This window comes from Nanorana parkeri, unplaced genomic scaffold, assembly GCF_000935625.1.
Source record: "Nanorana parkeri isolate BGI_ZX_2015 unplaced genomic scaffold, ASM93562v1 scaffold732, whole genome shotgun sequence".
Lineage (NCBI taxonomy): Eukaryota > Metazoa > Chordata > Amphibia > Anura > Dicroglossidae > Nanorana > Nanorana parkeri.
Genome location: NW_017307000.1, coordinates 351,488 through 372,059, shown reverse-complemented (window position 1 = coordinate 372,059; position 20,572 = coordinate 351,488). Strand labels below are relative to the sequence as shown.

General features: G+C 36.7%; 1 protein-coding gene across 1 annotated transcript in view; it reads right to left on the bottom strand.

The window, feature by feature from the left end:
* TOX (thymocyte selection associated high mobility group box) overlaps nucleotides 1–20,572 on the bottom strand; it is a 214,255-nt gene that overhangs the window by 92,621 nt on the left and 101,062 nt on the right. The window contains exon 2 of the mRNA XM_018564196.1: nucleotides 3,157–3,222. Within this exon, the coding sequence (XP_018419698.1) occupies nucleotides 3,157–3,222 (66 nt within the window). The remainder of the gene's footprint in view (nucleotides 1–3,156; nucleotides 3,223–20,572) is intronic.

The following is a 20,572-nucleotide window of genomic DNA, read 5'->3' as shown; positions in this document are numbered from 1 at the left end:
GCTGCTCTGCAGATGTTTAATGTTTTCTGCTCATAGTAATAATGATATTGGCAATGAAAAAATGTTGGCAATTAAGAAAGCCTTTTCTGAATGGAGACATCTGTTGGAAAGGACCCTGCATTGTTCTGGGTCAAGGAATGGTGTGACATGTGTCTTATTGTGGACTTTGTCTGAGTCCATCCAGAAACGCAACTTTGACTGTACCATCGTGCCTCAAAAAGACTTCCTAGTCAAAATTCCAAAGCATTCCTAACTCTACTTAAAAGGAGAACTATGAGGTGAGTGGAAATCACTAATCCTCATAGTTCGAGCCGAAGTGTGACAAAGAAACTGTAACATGTCGGCTCAATACATCGGGAAGTGAGCGAACACATACCATCGCTCGCTCACTTCTCGATCTATCCCTGCAGAGAGCGGTGACTGTCAGTCACCGCTCCCTGTAGGGATTCCCCCCTCCCCACTCCGATCCTCCATATCTGAGTGGAGGAATGGACGGGGGATGGGGTGGGTACAGCTGGCCCTTCCTCTAGATAGGCAGAGCCAGCTGTTATTCACGCAGCTGGGTGGATCTTGACAGAATTGTCGGGATCCGTCCCGGCTGCGGCAGTCTCAATATACTGCGAGCTGTAGCTTGCGATATACTGAGTTTTGGGTCACAGGAGGAGGTTAGTATATGCCCTCATGTGACCCTTAGGAGAACTATAGGGAAAAACACTTACCCCATAGTTCTCTTTTAAAGATGGCTACAATAATGACCCACTCCTCAACAACTCCTAAGGAGATTAACTTTACCTTTAAGAATGGCTTTTGGGCTTAATTCAATAATTTCTATGTACCCAAATCTGCTTGTGTAGAAGACATCAGGCTGGTTTTTAGACTCTAAACTCGCTGGGCATTTTGGAGCCACAAAGACTAAAAAACATTTATCATCCAGTTTTCATCCCAAACCTCCCTATCTCAACTCCAGGTCCTGCTGTAACCAACAGATTATTGCCTTATGGGAGAATTAGGAGAAATGCATTGAGACATTGGGGTTGATTTACTAAATGCAAATAGGCCACTCCCTAGGCCACTTGCATATTGCAGTGGAAGTTTTCCTTAGCTTGGTGAATGTGGTGACATTTCACTTTGCAAAGAATACCCAATCATGTGAAAGAAAAATAAAAACACAGTATTTATGCTTGCACATAATTGGATGACGGAAGTCAACAGAACTACACCTCACCAAGCTAAGAGAAACTTCCCCTGCAAAGTGTAAATTCCCTTGCAAAGTGAACAGCATGTTTACCTTTAGTAAATCAACCCCGTTTATTGCAAAAAAGGCTGCTGACAGACATCACAGAGCACTTCCTACCTTTCATATAGGTGACAAGGTCTGGCTATCTACAACAAAAGATCTAAGGATGCATGTTGCATCTTCTAAGTTGATCTAAAAGTTTTGGGACCTTTTTAAATTTTAGCTCAAATAAATCCAGTCATGTTCCACCCAAAAAATCCTGATACTATGAAGATTTACCCTGTTTTTCATGTCTTATTACTTAAATTTTTGTATGCAAATCGTTTTTCTGGGAGAGTTCTTCCAACCCCTCCATGTAGGTGACAAGGTCTGGCTTTTTACCAAAAATAAAAACGTACGTTCCAACTTCCAAACTGGGCCAAAAGTATTGGGGCCTCTTCAAATTCTAGCTCAAATCAATCTAGTCACATTACACTTTCTGGCAGTATGAAGACCCTTTTTTCATGTCTCATTACTCAAATCTTTTTTAATGAAAATATTTTTTTCTGGGAGAGTTCTTTAACCCCCTCCACCTGTTGATGTACATGGTAAATAGGAATTTGTGGTTGAGAAAATTCTCTAGGACTTTCAGAAACAAGTTACAGTATCTGGTTCAATTAAACAGATATGGAAAAAATATGGAAGATAGAGGAAAAACATTCTTAGGAAACTGAATAAAATGTTTATGCTTCTAGGTTGACAAGATAATTTTTTAATAGAGTTTTTCTTAAAAACCAGACCCTAAGATGTCCAGGAAGGCCTGAGGTACTATAAGGATTCGGATGAAAACCCTGGGTTTTTGCTGTGTTGGGCATTATCTCCTCCTGCTGAGCCACCTGAAACTCTGGATAGCTTCTTGCCTGATCTCTTGCTCAATCTTCAGTGATACTCAGTCTTCTGCTGAACTCTGAACCCCTTGCTCCTCCTTTGAACTTCATATTTAAGCCATTTTTTTTGCACTTTCTGTTTGCTGGATTATTGTGGTTGTGCCAGTATCTTGCTTCCTATTGTTACTGCTACACTGCATCTTTACTACCTCTACTCGTGTACTGACCCTTGGCTGCCGAATTTCTGACCTTTCATATTGCTCTCCACTTTAAACCTGATATCATAAACCTGACTTTTGCTTGATCACTGACAATGCTTCTGCTTGCTCCAATACTGCTACTGCCTGCTGGTGAACTGAACCTTGCCTGCTGTTTCAGCTACTGGTTGCCATGCTTGATCCGAGAGCGTGACACAGATGTTCCAATGACCAATATTGTCAGCCTAATGTACAAATACATAATCAGTTTTCTATTATTCCATTTGTGAGCATCCCTACCACCCCTTTCATTATAAAGCTTTTGCTGATCTTATAATACAGTCCTCCTTAAATAGTATTAGTTTCGTAATGTGCAATTTGTAACCTGCATCCTGCTGTTCTGTTTTCATGCCGATAAATTCTAGATAAAAACGCTAAACATAAAAAGTGCACTAGATCCCAGCTTGTTTCTTCCTTCTAATTAAAACATTCTGTGACACAAGCAGCTTAAAATTATTAACTCATCAGCAGTTACAAATCCAAATAAGCAGCACCTGTATAGAGTTTATCCCTAAAGGTAAAAACAACTGTTTAAGGAGGATCACGCTGACAAAACAGCTGCTTACATGCTAGAGAGGCAACAAGGTAATATTTTACAGGAAACACCAGCCCCCTGTTTTTTTCTTCTCTATCAGCCCTATCTCATTAAGTGGCAAAAAGGCTTAAATGCTTTGTTGATAAATTATGATAATTCCTGATTGCGGCAGTTATGGATAGTGCCACTCATTTGCAATGCAGCTCTTTGAATTTGTTTAATTACAATTTGAAACAAGGCATAGAAGATTAATTAACCCACCTGGCTTGCTGGCATGTAGTCCTGGTTTGGCTCTGACATACTCATGTACATGTTATCACCGTCAAACTGCAATGTAAAACAATAGTAAAATGTTTAGCAATTAAACTTTTATTTTTTCTCAATCTCCAATAGCCCAACAAAATACTCCTTACATTTCATAAAAAGACAGTAGCTAAAAAAGTACTATTCTTTGGGGTTTTTTGCATTCTTTTGTGACACTCATTGAACTGGCATGTCAGTGATTTGCAGTAATTAGTGCAGTAGTAATTATACCAAGCAAGCAATAAATGAATGGTTTCCTTTCATCCACAATCTGTTACCAAACAAAATGGATCAGTGTGTGTATACCATGTATAGATATTGCTGCTGGGCCTAATGAAGTGCTAAATAAATTGCATAGTTTCTCATGGGAGAAGGCAAAGAGTAGATTAGTTACAAAATGCATAATGATGTATTCTACTGTCTTATCTTATTAAAACAATGTATTTCCTAATACTAATTTGTAAATCAAATAAATAGGAGTGTCACGCAAGATTACAGTGAAGGGAGAGGACATTTATTTAGAGAGCCATGCTATTCATCTATGGAACAGTCTTTGTCTTATATGAATAGTCAAACAGGGAATGGAGCTTGCTGTAAAAAACATGGCGTGTGACATCAACCTTCCTTGCAATGTGGTCATGTACAAATTACAAAACTGAAAAGAGGTGAACTGACCAAAGGTGTAACTGAAAGTCACAAGGACCTTGTGTAAAAGATGAACAGGTCCACCTCATTCATACAAAAGCATAAAACGGCTACTTTTCAATAACTTGGGGTATGCCATTTTAAATTTCCATAGACCTAACAAGCAGGCTAAAGGCTAATCAAGAGAATTCAAATGAAAAAAATAATAAGAAGAAGAACACATACAGTAGCCTGAGATGGAAATTTATACTTGTACTGTGCCCTTGGAGGCCCAGACGGTAGCTTGACCCCCAGTTTTGTTAAAAGAAGCAGGAGTTTACATAAATAAATGTAACAAATAAATAACTTTCAGAAATTTGCCTTGGACTAACACTTTTAAAGTCTTGGTCCAATGTAATTCCAACATGATTCATACTTGGCATACACTTTTCTTTAGACAGCTGTTGGAAGCTATAAAATGAACAATGAAGAAACACAAAAGAGAGTGGGACCTCCTCATCATGGCTGAAGCAAGTATGTTTTTCTGTTTTACTAAAAACTTTAAAAAAAGGCAACATATTCCTCATACATTCTGTCGACTCAAGTGCCATTGTGTACAACGTCATGTACAATAGGAGGAGATGCACACACATGTTCTAATAATTCTGTGCCATATCCATCCCCAGTCAACCTTCATTCACACAGAAACAAGGCTTAGTGGTCTCAATTGCATCCCCAGTGGATATCTGTCAAGTCTCTTCTTTGCCTTTGTTCAGCGAAACAAATCACAGATTTGCTAGAGAAGTGACAAACATGAAATAGAGCTCTTCTCTCCTTCAACATGCTTAGTCACTATTGTAACAGAAAGCCTGGGAAAATGCACAGGCCTATTGTGTTTTTCATGCACACCAGCAACAAAATTGAAAAACTGATGCTTGAAGTGGTGACATCTTTATAGAAAATGTTCTGCCTGAGGTAGTGCGATCATACTAGCATTGATTATACCACTTATTTTAATGTTTCCATCTGCTTAAGTATTATTTGCCATCTCACCTGCCAGGAGCTATCAGCAGAGATCCCTTTTCCTGTTCATTATCAATAGAAGATTAAGAAATCCCTGATGGATGCTGGGTGAATGTAGTTAAAGAGGCCAAGTAAGCATTTATTTTAACTCTACTTTAGCCTAACGACTGCAATCAAACCTATTTAATTTGCTTGTCTCATTTGCCATTGCTGCTAATGATTTAATAATTAGAAAAAAGAAAGTTTAAGCTCTGTGCGATTCTTCCATTTATGCAAATTGTTTGACAATAAGTGATCTGTTTTTCGCAGCCACATAGAGAAAACGGAGTTGTGACAAGACAATCCACTAAAATATTTTAAAGAAAATATCTTTAAATGTCAGGAGATATTAGAAAGATGCACAAAGGGTGTATATGGTAAGTATGAAATTCCTCATAATACAGCTATAATTACAACATGCACAAAACAGGTTCAAACAGATATCAAAACAGAAGTATATGTATCACAATAGCCTTATCATTAACATTGTTGTCACTACTGAAAGCCAGGATCATGTCAAAGTAGTTCTAAATTTCACTTATAGTTGTGACATTTATAGATTAATCAAGGAGGAATAAGGAATGCTCCTGAATGTTGCAGGGACTTAGCTCCACTTACAACAAAAATGATACCTTCATTGTGTGGGTGTTATAGTCAAATGTTGCCCTATGCATAGAGGGAGGTTTTGGTTGGTAAAAGTGAAGTGATTGCTCCCAACAGCCATCAAGGTCTCATCTTTCAAATTAAGCAAGCAATGTTTGGATGCTATGGGAAAACTGCTAAATGTTTGCTTCTATTTTCATTGCTGTAGTTTTAATATACAACCCCACTGTATTTAAATGCATTGATCCTGGGCACCAATAAGAACACAGAAACCCATTGCAAGTAATTATATATAAATATCTATCATTTTTTGCGAACTTCGCCAGAATAGTAACAAAATGTCATGGGTATGAATAGAAAGTTTATAATAAATTCAACATATATTGGGATTTATGGGATCCATGAAAGAGCTTGCACTTACTCAAATGTAAATTAAATGAAAAAAATAAATAAACACGCACTTTTTGAAGTTAATGCATTTCACACATCATAAACTATAGTAAATTACATTTTACTAAATTGCAAACAGAACTGGAATGTGAAAAAACAATGTTCTGTTATATTGGATGTGTGAGATGTCATTTGAGCCTTAGCACTTTACAATGATTGTAAACTGAATATATTAAACAAAATGTTTCTATAATAGAGAAAACAATAAACTTTTTTAGTAGATTTTCACCTTTATAAGATTTAATTTGGTCTTCTTTTGTGCATGTCTCCTGCAAATTTAGGCACATTGCTTTTCAAACCTTTTCTTGATTGCCTTTTTATGCCTTTGAACTATCAGAGAAAGATTGTCTTTTTGTTTATCTGGGGTTCATTTACTAAAGGCAAATAGGCTATTCACTTTGTGATGGCATTTGCACTTTGCAGGGGACGTGAGTATGTGAAAGCAAAATACTGTTTTTTTAACTTTCCTTGCACATGATTGGGTATTCTTTGCAAAGTAAAATTTGCCCACATTCACCAAGCTAAGGAAACTTCCCTGCAAAGTACAAATTCCCATGCAAAGTGAACAGCTTTTTGTCTACATCACCCCCTATGAGTTGCATGGCTGTTCTAAAGGGCAATGTGCAGTACAGATGGTATAACAGAATGCTTAAATCCAGAAGTACAGATAATAAAATTAAAAAACTAATCTCAAAGACTTTGGTTTAAAAAATCATAAATGCTTAGTTAGGCTTCTGTTGTCCATCTTGTCTCTCTTGAAAAGCCCATTGGGGAAGAGGAGTTGGCTCTGGCCATTTCCAAAACCAAGCCTGGTAAGAGTCCGGGCCCGGACGGCTTCCCGTTGTTTTCTGTTCTTATTCGTTTCTTATTCGTTTCGTTCGTTTGCAGCAAAAGTGACATTTGAGGGGGAAAAAATATTTTTCTCCTTCTCTAATGTCACTTTGCTCCAACGAACGAAACGAATAAGAAACGAATAAGAAACGAATACGAACAGAAAACGAACCGAACGTTCGTGCGAACGCTACCAAATTTCAGAAATGGAAATTCGGATTCGTTTGCATTCGTTATGTCTGTAATTCGGAATTCGGATACATCCGAATGTTCGAATTTACGAAAATTCGTCCGAATTTCGATTCGGAGCGAAACGAATCGCACATGTCTACTACATATCCTCCTGAATGTCCTGTGTGATATGCCAGATGTTATTATTGCATAGCAATGAGACTAGATTACGCTGGAATTGCCAATTGTGAGAATCTGCCTGCAATGTCTAGTGACCTAACCAAACAACCTCATAGTTAGGAGGTTGCTCACTTGAAGATGCAAAGTGATATGTTGTTTATTTGTCGTTTTTTTCTTTCTTTTGGGATGTGATATGTTTGATCACATTGTATGTACTTTCTTTGTTTACTTTGCTCAATAAAACAAAATTTTAAATGGAAAAAAAAAATGCTTAGTTAGGCAAATTCAACAATGAATATTAAGTAAAATTATCTAATAGATATCATTACTTATAATAAGGGAGTGCCAATTTTATCCAGTGCACATAGCAGTCATGCATCCACAATTATTCTGTGTCCTGATCAACATAATAAAGTCTCTGAATTACATTCTTTTAGGTAAAAAGTACAACTTATACATATGACCAGACCTAGTTACTAATTTTGTTACCATGGATTATATAACAGCTTTGCAAGTTCTTCAGCATTCAGAGACTGGAAAAAATAAAGCTTGTATTAAAAAAAAAAGTAATCTTAAAGTATATCTATCACCTATTTTTTTTATATTGCTTTACTTTTAACCCGCTAAAAAGGTTGCCTCTAGGACAGGAAGTGAGGGGAAGACCCTTCTAACAGCAACACATGCAGAAGTAAAAACTCTTTTTGAAGGGTCTAACCTTTCCCCATAGTATCCAAAATATATATAAAAACGTTTTGGGTATAGATACACTTTAAAATTAGCCATAGTAGATATTCAGCTGGGAAATGATGTATGACAAGATAGACAGAACCAACTAAGATACTGTAAAATTGTCAGCCATGCACCATGCAACATTCCCTTGCAAGGAGAACAGTCTAAATTAAACAGGAGAGTGTTAATACCAGCAATACCAGCAGGGACATTCCAGTATCACCAAACTAAATACAAAAGCAATGTTGTGGACTGGTCTAGCAATGAATGATATGCACAGGATGCATATTGTGATATATGCATATAATTCTTTATGTTTCTTACACGGATGTAAGATCATATGTGGCTACATCTTCCCCCACCATGCCCCACCAATGTATATAGATAAACAATGCACCATCATTTACAATGTAGCTCATGCTCAGTATTGCTTTTCCATCACTAGTGTTCTATTTATAATAGGAAATACTAATGTGTATGGTATTTATTACAAATTACCACTACTAAAATTTACCATGTATTGTAAATACAAAAGAAATTACTAGAAAATATTTATTCATCTCTGGGTACCTATACTAAATATACTGTATACCGCCAAAAAAAGGGGTAATAAGGAGTTGTCTTATGTGTCTGATATTAATTGGAAATCAAACTATTTTATTGAGTATGTTATTTCAGTTAGTAAACTGATAAATATTTCTTATAAGTTTTTTAATTTAATTACAGAATATAAAATATGTTAATAAACATTTAACAATAATAACAAAAACAGCAGAACAAGTAAAAAAACACCTGTCACATACCCACGCCCCCCAACAAAAACCTTTTGCAGTACATAAGCAGCACTCCTCCTACTGAAATCTATGCCAGTCCAGAGGCATAACTATAAACCTCAAGACCCTGGTGCAAGAAACCATGAAGGCCCCCCCACCCTCCAAAAAGCATGATTTTGATACAAGGAGTTTTTTGCGGTCTTTGCACACGTTACATTTATGCCTAAAAATTACTTAAAACCCCCAAAACAGTATATACTGTATATACTGAAAGCAAAGACCCAGTAGAATAAAATTGTTGCAGTTAAATTTTTATCTTATACTCAAACACAATATAATACCCAATTTTTTATATAATATAAAAGATGAGGTTACGGCAAGTGAATAGATACCCATTCAGCAGGGAGGAGATCGGTTAACGGATGTTCACCAGTCTCCTTTCCCACTTCCCACAGGTGCCTGTGATGCTGATCTGAAGCAAGGCGGGGTGTCGGGCGGGGGGCACTACACTGGCAACTCAGAATTACTTCCAATGTAAAGCCAACAGACAGCTTTACACATGTAAACAGAGTCTGTTTAAAGGGGCTCAGTGGCAACTAAAGGGTGAAAGACCAAAGATATTTTTTCCAGAGATTGTTGGTGCTTTGGCGGTTACCAGGGCAGAGCCCTCTTCTTCCTTTCCATGTCCCCTAGTGGGGGAATACCAGGGGGAATTACAGTGATTGGTAGACTAAAGTCCGGCTATACAGATACATTAGTCCTTCTAGAAAACCATTGGGGCGATTTTATCAAAACTGGAGCAGATAGAAACTGGAGCAGTTGCCGATGGAAACCAATCAGCTTCTCTCTTGTTTGTTCAGTTAAGATTTGAAAATGAGAGGGGCTGATTGGTTGCCATAGGAAACTGCTCCAGATTTTGCCTGCTCCGGTTCTGATAAATCCTCCTGATTGTGATTATATAGTAGAGGTGCAATACCATATTTTTACCAACACCTGAATGTGAATTCTGGAACAACAACTCTAGTCCTAGAAAGACCTTGGAGCTGTAGAATTACTTCTCAAATATGTCCCAAAAAACAGGGCATTCCCTTTATGTTTCTGTCAAGGCACACTACATACCACACATGTTTCTCTGCAAATAATTGAAACCTGTAGCAAAACTGCATGTTGTATCACATTGTTGCTCATACTAACTGATCTTTAATTGTAAACCTGAGGCATGCGCTGAAACTGTTACTGTGTTCCTTTTTTAAATACAAACTGCCATTGCTAAGCAAACAGCAGTGGAATGGAAGTCATTTCAGTGCCTTTTATTTAAATCTCTGATGCTTTTGCAGAAAACTGTATAGGAGCTGCATAGAGTTCTAGTTCTATGCTTTATTCTTTGACATTGTCCAAATTGCATGTTAGCAAACCCAACCCATTGACTTGAAGAGCGGGGGAATCGTGCTGGTAATATTGTTTCTGGTAAACTTACAACCCCCTGGAAATATTTAGGTAGGTTTTACTGTAAAAGTAGCAGACTGTATTCTGCTTTACTGTGTAATTCAGTGTCTTTGACAGGATTATTCAACAGATTTATCAAGTAGCCTCAAGAGAAATCAGTGTTCATCTGAGCTCATCAATAATACATAAAGAAACTAAACAATTAAGTACAAATAGGTTATTCTACTAGGAAACATATGAACTAATATAGGATTATTTTATGTGACCACTTGTAACAAAGGGAAGAAAAGCTTTAAGATTAAAAGAACAAATGTTGTAATACTGCACACGAAAGATGTTCGTAATTACTCTACATGTACTGAACTTTTTAATGTTGACATTTGCAATTTTCATATTTTAACTAGTACATACAATCACATTTATTCAGTAACAGTGCAAATGTAGCATAACCCAGAATAATCAGAGACATCTGGTCTTTATTTTTCCTCTTCTACTACAAGTTTGTAAATAATTTCAAATTAATGGTTATACAGGGACAATCATGTTGTCTTAAAATAAGACACACATCTGCTACATAGTTCAAGTAGTACGAGCAGCCATAGGCTGTGAACTGTGATGCCAGACGTATCTTAATCCTTATGGTGGTATTAACAATGAAAACTCTAGCTAAAATGTACACATGCTGTATGTATTCACCAAATGGGCTAAATAACCAGTATAAAATACTGGTTCTTTGATTTACACTTTAAAATACTTAATTTGAAATTATAAACTACTTGCAAAACATTTGAAAAAAAACTCCTCCTAATGTTCAAGTTACTTGTTTGTCTATTGTGGCATTCGGGCACCTCGCTGTTGATACCTTCAGCTAAGATCCTAGCCAAAGCACTCAAACCATTTTCTCTTGGATCACTCTTGTAGCGCACACTTGGTTTTCCAAGCACTTGTAATGAAGAACATAATTTCCTGCCTGTTTTCCGATGTTATTAGGAGTTAACAGTTTAAGGTGGACATTCACTTTAGGTCTCCAAAAATGTTTTGTTTCTCCTGGTTTCATTTCGAAGATCTGGTTATGCATATACATTTTCAACTTTCAAGCTTCAGCAAATACTCAATGGGATATAGCACATGTTTACAGTAAGGTGCAAAACAATAATAAACCAGTTATTTAATAAACATAACAGTGGCCCTTGGTTCACATGTGACACAAGAGAAATGCCAAAATATCCCATACATATCTATTTGCGGTTCTCTCACTCTTTACACATTCTTCAACAAATATCCCAGAAGGCTTCCTGTGTCCATGTATATATCTATGATTTAGATAGTGCTAATGGATTTTCCAGTGTAAATCAATGAAATCGTGAGGCTCCACACAATCTATGCTCTTTTATACATTTAACTAGACTATCACTATAAAGATCACATCACTGGCAAGGGTTTACTGTATGTTGGAGAAGCTGGTGTATTTTTATGCTGTTTATGCCTAGCAGGCTTTGTTGTGTTCTACATTGAAGAGATAAAAAAAATGTAGGTCTTCCTTGGGCTATATAGTCTCATGATGCTAACCATAATCTGTGTTTTTTTTTACTTTTAAAGAAGCTGTTCTATGGAAATAAATTTAAATGTGAATGGTGGTTTATAGCTGTTGCAAGTATGCAATATGAGCATAGAGTGTTGCTGACTACAGAAAATGTCACCTTTTCCACACAAATGAGCCTTTTTAAAAATAATTAAAACAAATGTGTGCAGTATCTCATCAGACACTATCCTAAATCTAGCAGTTTGGAATAGGGGACTGATTATAAGATGAGCAAACTAAAATTGTGGTGTTGCCTTGAGAAATCTTTAAGAATATATATCCAATGTTCACAGAGCAACATCATGTCTTTTTTACACTACTAAAAAAAAAAAATCAACCAATTATTTTTCTGAGACCACTTTCACATTTTCAACTGCCAATCAAGTCTGTACCAAATGTGAGGGGGTCTTGACTCAAATGGTGTCACATCCTACTGTCCAAATCAAGGGAGGGGAAGCCTAGGATGACAACACTGTTCACACATTTTGAAGCCATGCTCATATGCAGTTGCATCTGAGCGCCCTTCCCTTTATTATACCTCAATTTATGAGTGTCTCTAGGGTTACTTTACCACGGTGGGGGAAATGCACAGTAAATATGGAAATATGTTCCTTGCTTTTGGTCCAAGCTCTACATGGTGTGCCCGTTTCTTTTACATTAATTTGTAAGACTATTCAACAAAATAGTCTCTATTCTTGGAGTATCTTACATATTCTACAGCACACCTCCCAATTGTCCCTCATGTGGAATTAAATCCCTCTGTCCCTCTCTCTGACTCAGTTGACCCTTTTTATGGTCTGATGTATCTAGGAAAAGGTTCTATTTAACTACCAAAAGTGTTATTTTGGGCTAAAACCTTTATCGTATCTCTTATCTAGTTTGCTATTTTAAAAACCCAGTATTAACAGAAAGTAATGGTGAAATAAAAATCAATTCTGGGTTGAACCCATCATTTTTGACATATGAAATCTTAATGGTCCACATAACTGGGGATGCGGCAAGGGTGTGTTTATTGCATAAATACATTGAAGGTGTCCCTCTTTCTCAACTCAGATTGTCCCTTTTCTTGGTGTAATTTCCATAAAATTGTTGTTTTTGCTGATTTACAACTTATTAACAACTTATTTACAACACTTACAACTTATTAACATCCTAAGAGCTATTGAACAAACCAAGAGTGAAAACGCCAACAAGTACTAGTGATCCGAAGCAAAATCATAACTATTTTTGAGATTTATGAAACCTTCTTCATATTGTATGAAAGACCTGGGTTCTATTCCATCAGTATGTTTGCAATTGAAAAAGATTAACATTAATTTAAGTTAAAGTGCAATACTGCTACAAAATACCAGCAAGAAATAGAACAGCTATTTGGACTAGCCATTTTAAATATATGTGACATTTTTCTTTTATGAATCACTGTATAATTACTTTACAAAAGACATCTGCAGGTGGAATTAAAATGGCAAGCAGCAATAAATCATTCCAGTCGTAGATTTTAAAGACAAGAGTTTGTAGTTTTTATGAAACACTGGTCTTGTCAAGCTTTCTCTGTATATTAATCATAACTGTGTTTCTTGTATACTGATACCTACCAGGTGAGGATATGTCATGAAACAACTGTGTCTTGTCAGCTCAGCTTAGTAATGACATTTAACTGATTACTGTCAAATATACTCAATTAACATGCTGACCTTTTTTTTTGTAATGGGAGAGCAGCTAACATGCTAATCCAGCACCTGAAATATTTACTCTCAGGCTAATTTAAAGACAAACTCCAGCCAAAACATTTTACATTTTAGTTGAAGTGAGAACTTTAGTGAACTTTAGAGAAGTGATAGACTACAATCTTTGTCAGGTTTTTGTTGCTGTCTCTTCCTTTTGGGCAGATTTTCTGTAAAGCTAACCACACATGGCTTGAATTTTAATGGATTCCTGTGAATAAGAAAGAATTCTAGCTGTGGGTGACCCTGTTAGCCCCACTTGGCTCAACAAACTTTGGTTAAAAATTTTAAGGCACCAGGGGGAGAATTATAGGTTGAACATTGACTGCAGTTTAGATATTCAAGTAGCTGTGCTCCTACGGGTGCTTGAATACAATAGCTGGTAGTGGAAGATTGGAGCAGTTTTCTCTTGTTGGTCAGCGTTATTTTCTGCCCTGGTGAGGACACTGGTTGTAGGACTGTGGCAGGGTGTAACAGAAGTTCGAACCAATTTCCTTGCTGTTCACATGGCTAGAGTTGGGCCTTGAGAAAACCTTGCAAAACCAAGCTGAAAACCTTTTTAAATAGGTTTAAAATATGGTATTCTAACATATCTCTGCAAGTCATTACTTATTCTTGAAATAACTTAAGAACACAGCACAGTGACATAGTGGTTAGCGCTTCTGCCTTGCAGCACTGGGGGTCCCTGGTTCAAATCCCGGCCAGGTCACTAACTGCAAGGAGTTTTCATGTTCTCCCTGTGCTTGCGTGAGTTTTCTCCCACACCCCAAAGACATGCTGGTAGGTTAATTGGCTCCTCTCTAAGTAGGCCCTGTATGTATGCATATGAGATAGGGACCTTTAGATTGTAAGCTCCTTGAAGGTAGGGACTGATGTGAATGTGCAACTATGTAAAGTGCTGAGTAAATTGTTGGTGCTATACCTGTAATAAATACATTATTATTTAGTAGGTATTTTCAGCTTTAAAACAGCAAATACAACTAACCACGAGTGGCACCAAAGTTGTCCTTGCATCACAATGTCAAAACTCAAAAAGAGTTAGTACTTTTTTTTTACAAAATTCCTGACATAATCATACCACCAGGGAGGTTAAATACTTATGTTCATCAAATCCCACCTCTATATGACATCACACCAATTTACATATATTGTAAATTGGTGTGATATATAGTTAATATAAAATCAGAGTAACATTGTATAATGGGAGATGAGTTTTTATTCCTGGTTTAGTTCTATGTAGATGGGATCTGATAGCCTGAATGTGACCACAATGGCTGGCTAAGTATGTGCTCATGTAGATGGCAGTCAAAGTATTTAAACACAATATACAAATGATGCCTTATTTAAAGCAAAGCGTCATGAAGATAGCTGGGTACAAATTTATATACTGTATATATGTATACAACAAAAGATTTTCTAAGTCTGTCTTTTAACATAGGCACCCCTCTCGGGGAGCATATGCAGGTTAGTGACCTCACTTTGATCCTTTGTAGTAAAGCAATATGACTTGGTCACAAAGCCACCCTCAGCATGCTAATTGACAAGCAAAGGAGTATTAGCATGTTCATAAAGTTATCTCCTCCATTAAGCAAGATCTCAGTGTTAGATTGACAGCACTGTGTAATTAAATCATGGGAACTGGTTCCCAGTGCTGCCACTTTCTCTCTTTCAATCCTACTGTGCAGGGTATTGACAGAAGCTAATAAAAAGGCATATTCATGTTTTTTTACTATCAGTTTTTAAAACACTAATTTAAAAGAATGCTTAGTTGGATTAAATAATTATTTTGATTAACTGCCTGGAGCTGAACTTTAATAAAGTAGCATAAAGTGCACTGACCATGTGCAAAATGTAGTAAAACCAAACAGATTCATTTTAATTTTAACTGGGAAGAAGCCTGCACCAAGAAAAATATGGAGGCTGTTACTACTGAAATGCTAGTTTCCTGGCTATCTTTTGCTTTAAAACTTTCTAAGTCATGGGGCAGACCCAAGGCAAGCATGTCATAAGTAAAGTCAAAGTAAAGTCACATCTTCTAATCCTCACCCTTACTCTGGGCCAGTACCTCAGGGGATTATTTTTAGAATGGGAGGTAATCAATGGTAGCATACATATTAGTCTCGAGACCGAATAAGCTTCAGTTAAATGAGGAAAATTATTAGCTTCTAAGCTTACTTTGCACATAACCATTTAACTATTCCGTACCATAAATAATCCTATAGGCATTTATCTCATAGAAAATATTTTTTTATACAATAAACTTGGTTATATTACAGCTTTTGGTCATTTTGGGAGCATGTTGATTAATAATGTTCTTGTTTAACTTAACAGCCTAATCATGTAAACACAACTTGTTAACAAACTGCTTAGTAGCTTTGATAACATGTTTACTTTAAAGGGAATCTATCTTAAAGAATTTTAGCTACATATAGGAATGTGATCTTAATATAAAAGATTTGTCAATGTGAGCAATGTTTTGAAATCCTGTTTTTTTTGTATAGATTGTAACTACTCACAACCCCATTTGTTCAATTACATAAGCAGGTTGTGCTTCCTGCTTGGCAGTGCTGTGCACAGATTGCCCTTTAACATTCCTATCCCTTACTGCCAGCTTGAAAACAATACATTTTACTATGCTGCGCAATGCTGACTACACTGCCAACTAAAAAATAAAGACAAAATCTACAAAACTGTGTACCAAATACAGTGTTGCTATTAATGCAGTTTGTGTATATAAAGGAGAGCAGCTATGGATGAAGAAGGCAATCACAAGCCCTAATTTATAAAGGGATAGCCTATCAATATATGCATTACATCTTCACTTGACAATAGTAAAAAAAAAAAGAAATTGCATAGTGTATTTTTAAGCTGCCCCAAACCAAGAAGATCAGAAGGTTAAACTAAACCCTCTAATAGGAAATTCATGAATCCTTTTCTTTAAAAGTGGAACACCACATAGCTTAGGCACAGCACTACCGCCCACATCTGTTGCCAAAATTCTTCCAAATGAAACCAAGTTTGGCAGCCCAATCTGACCAGAATGTTTTGCCTTTCTTTAACCTCCCTGGCGGTATGATTATTCAGGATTTTAGGTACCAAAAGCGGTACATTGTTTTTCAAGCAAATATGTTGTTTTACATTGTAGGCCTGTAGTTCTTAGTAAATCCTAGGAATAACTCTACTGTAGTGTCAGGCAGGGCACTGGACAAAGCTCTAGGGACAAAATTGAAGTGAAATAGTATGATACATAAGTGTAATCAAAGCATATTACATTGTATTGTGTGTATTCTGTGTATATTGCAACTTTTCACTTTTGAATTTCCCGCCTGCTGTGACGCGAGAAAACGAAACTAAAAGTCAGATGCTGGCTTTTCGTTTCATTTTCGAGCCGCATACAGCAAGGACGCCGTGGGATCGCAGGGACAAGGTGAGTGTCACTTTTTCTCTGCAGCCCGAGTCTGGCTCGGGGTTACCGCTCCTAGCATTGAAAATTCACCCCGAGCCAGACTCGGGAATACCGCCAGGAAGGTTAAGGGCTAGTTCACACAGATGCAGTTGTGATTCAGTTCGTTCAGTTTGGCTGCTGCAGCCAAAATACATCACAATGCTTTCCTATGGGATTTCTGGGGCTCTATGCACGCCAGTGCAGTCTGTTCCGATGCAGTCAGAAAAAAATACTGCTTGCTCTATTTTAGCTGCATCCGATTGCACCGGAACACACATCAAAATGCATCAGAAATGCAAGCAAATAAACTGGAACAAATGCACCTGAGATCCCATTTAAAGCAAAACAAAAACCCCCAAAAAACAAAAACATATCAATTGCAGTAAAATCACGGCAAAACGCAATGCATTGCAGCTGCGCAGATGCACACACTTCTTGTGTGAACTAGCCCTAAATGAGAAATAAATGGGTTTACCATTTCTCAGTCCTCTTTATTGCTTTGTATTCTGCAACTGAACCCTACCTGGCCTGTATATATGCGTTACTATACTGAGCATCTTTTTTCCTTATTGCTCTGAAAATATAAAATAACAATAAAAGGGTAAAGTTCCCTGTTTACTATCTAAAAAAATAAAATAAAAATATTATTAGATATTAAATAGAAACAATCTTGCATATTTTCAATCTGAGGTGATTGAAGGATTTCTATTTAAATGCAAATTTGAATTTGAAAAAGGGTCACTATTTAGTGTACTGAAGAGAGAAAGAGCTGGAAAATAAACTCTGGGCACAAAAGTGTTTTCAGGTAAGAACATTGTGGTTTATTTAGTTTAATACTGAAAGCAATAACCACAATCTATTTTCTTTGATCAGTCCACAGCGGTTTATGAATCAGTGGAATGCCTGTATTTATGTAGCACTATGCTACTCTAGTGAAGCCTATATTTCTCAGAGTAGATGTTTAACCTCTATACCCTTTTCTCTTACAACAACAGCAAACTCAAAGCATACATACAGAGAAAAAAAGATATCAAATAATATCTCTTGAAAACAGCAAACAATGCTGGATTATTCAATCCATATTCCACTGGGATCCTAAATGCAAGTATTACAATATGGCAATATGAAAGGAAAGAAATGCACAAAATATCAGTTGTATATATTTTTATATGGTTGTATGTTATGTGTATTATATACTTTGAGTGTTTGGAAACTATAGCTTTATTCAAGGGGAGACATAATACAGAACATAAAGAAACAACATTTTTTTTACTGTTTTTATTAAATACACTGTTTCACAGTATCATTAAAATGACTGAAATATGGTGCGTATTATGTCGGAAACAGTCTTCGAAGAAATGGAAATGACTGCATTCTATTGATTCAGGCATGGGATCTTTAGACATAAGTCATCAGAACTGACACTTTCCAATACATAAAATGTGACATCTGGTCTTACAAATGCACTATCCCAGCTGTAAATCATCATAGAGGAAAACAGTTCAATGTCATTCCAGCCAGTGTAAGCCATGGTTTACAACGGAGAGATAAAAATAGTCATACAATTACCATGACACCTAAACCACTTTTCTACTGCAGTATTCTATGTTCTAATTCATCTTGGGGGACATACAATCAATTCTAAACAACTGCTGCAGTTTCCTAATCAAATAAGCAGTCTTTTTATCATTCCCCTATTTTATTTTATAATGCTTTTTCCAGTTCCTATTGACACAGCTTCTCATGCAATGGTCACACAAACCCACTAATTTACTATTCTTAGAATACTGTAGAAATAATATCAGCATAATGATGTGTATTTAATGAGTCTGAAATGCTTGGAAGACATATACAATTTATCATACTCTGCATGTGCACTGAAGAATGTGTTAGATTTTTTTCGCTCTTTTTTTTTTTAACAGGCTTCTGTTCTATATTATAAGTAATGTTTGTTGTATGAAAGATGTAAGATCTACAAATACCTTTGATTACAAAGGACATCTGTGAATCAAACTGCCGGTGTGTGCTTTGAATGTAGCATAAGATTATATCTTCTCTTTGATATTCTAATTAGTTAAGCCTTTATTAATTTTTAATGACGTGTCCAAAAAGAATTTTAAATACTGTTCAATGATTAATTTCATGTTTATTAAAGAGTGAACAGTTTACAAATAACATACTTAGCCCTAATTGCTTGCTCAAATACTACTACAGAATATTTCTCTCTATGTTTTGTGCTGTTAGATTATGTTGCTGGAAATGTAATGCAGTAATATGATTTGATACATGGTTTATCTATATAACGATAATTCTGGCAATAGAAATGTAAAAGTTTAAAGGTTTAGAGGAAAGGGGTCCCATAGGAAGTAGCATTGTAATGTTATCAAGCAGACTAATAGACTACATAAATTGCTTTACTTGTTTTTCATTTAAGTTGCCATTGCCGAATAATTAGTATTGAAAAATCAACAACACGTGTAGAAAAAAATGCATAAAAGCTGCATAGAGTCAGAGCTTTCCATGTTGCTTATAGCATGGGTAATAATCAATGGGCATAAAATATTTTCCTAGACAGAACACCACATGAAGCCATCCACAACTCTGGATCGAACCACCTCACCAACCTTGTCTCAAAATATCACCCAAACTATCCTCTAGACCTCCTGCTCTCTAGCTCCCTCGCCACCTCCTTCCATCCAAGCCTCCAGCACTTTTCCAGAGCCTCTCCCATCCTCAGAAACTCATTACTTCAATCTGGTAAGCTATCTCCAATTGTGGTTGCCTATAGATGATCCCTGAAAACTTCCCTCTTCATGAAGCCTTATCCCGCCTCAACCTAGGACAAGGGAGCACTCTTTGCGTCTGGAGGAAAAGAGGTTTAACCTTTGCATACGGAAAGGATTCTTCACAGTTAGAGCTGTGAAAATGTGGAATAGACTCCCCCAGGAGCTAGTTCTAGCTAGCTCAGTTAATTGTTTAAAAAAAAATCTGGATGTATTCCTAAATGCACAGAATATTACTAGGATATTGAGTTCTTATAGGTATATTAAGCATAAGAGATTGTTGATCCAGGGAATATCCGATTGCCTTATGGGATCAGGAAGGAATTATTTTTGTTGGAGTAAATTGAACCATGCTTTATAGGGTTTTTTTGCCTTCCTCAACAGTGGGTAATTGTGGGCAAAGCAGAACGCTTTAGGCTTTTCTTCTTCATATCTCTATAGGTTGAACTTGATGGACATGTGTCTTTTTTCAACCTGACTAACTATGTAACAACTGAACTTTAATTTCTCCAACAGCTCACCTTATTACCTTTTCTTTCACTTGCCCCTCCCTTTTAGCATACCTCCCAACCATTCCAGATTACATGGGACTTTCTTTGGATTTCTCATACTCCTACTGAGTGTCACTGCATGTCACAAGGGCAGCTGCTGCAGGGCCCATACAGCATTGCCACTGCTGTGCTCCAGTGCTCATGTGCTAACAAGGAATATGCTAATAGGAGAAGAAAACCAAAGAGATGAGATCATCAGCTTCTCTATTCAGTGTCCAGTCACAGGCTGGGAGAGGCTAAAGACCTGTACCTAACTGTTGAAGAGAAAAAAAAATCCTGCCCTGCCAGTGGGGTGTTCTGTGTGGCAGAGCTGTGGAAATCTCAGAAGTGTATGGACAGAAATTAAAATCCAATGGCAGGCAGCTTATAAGTATTTAATCTCTTTATTTAGCCGCTTGCCTTGAGCTGGGCTTTAAAGTA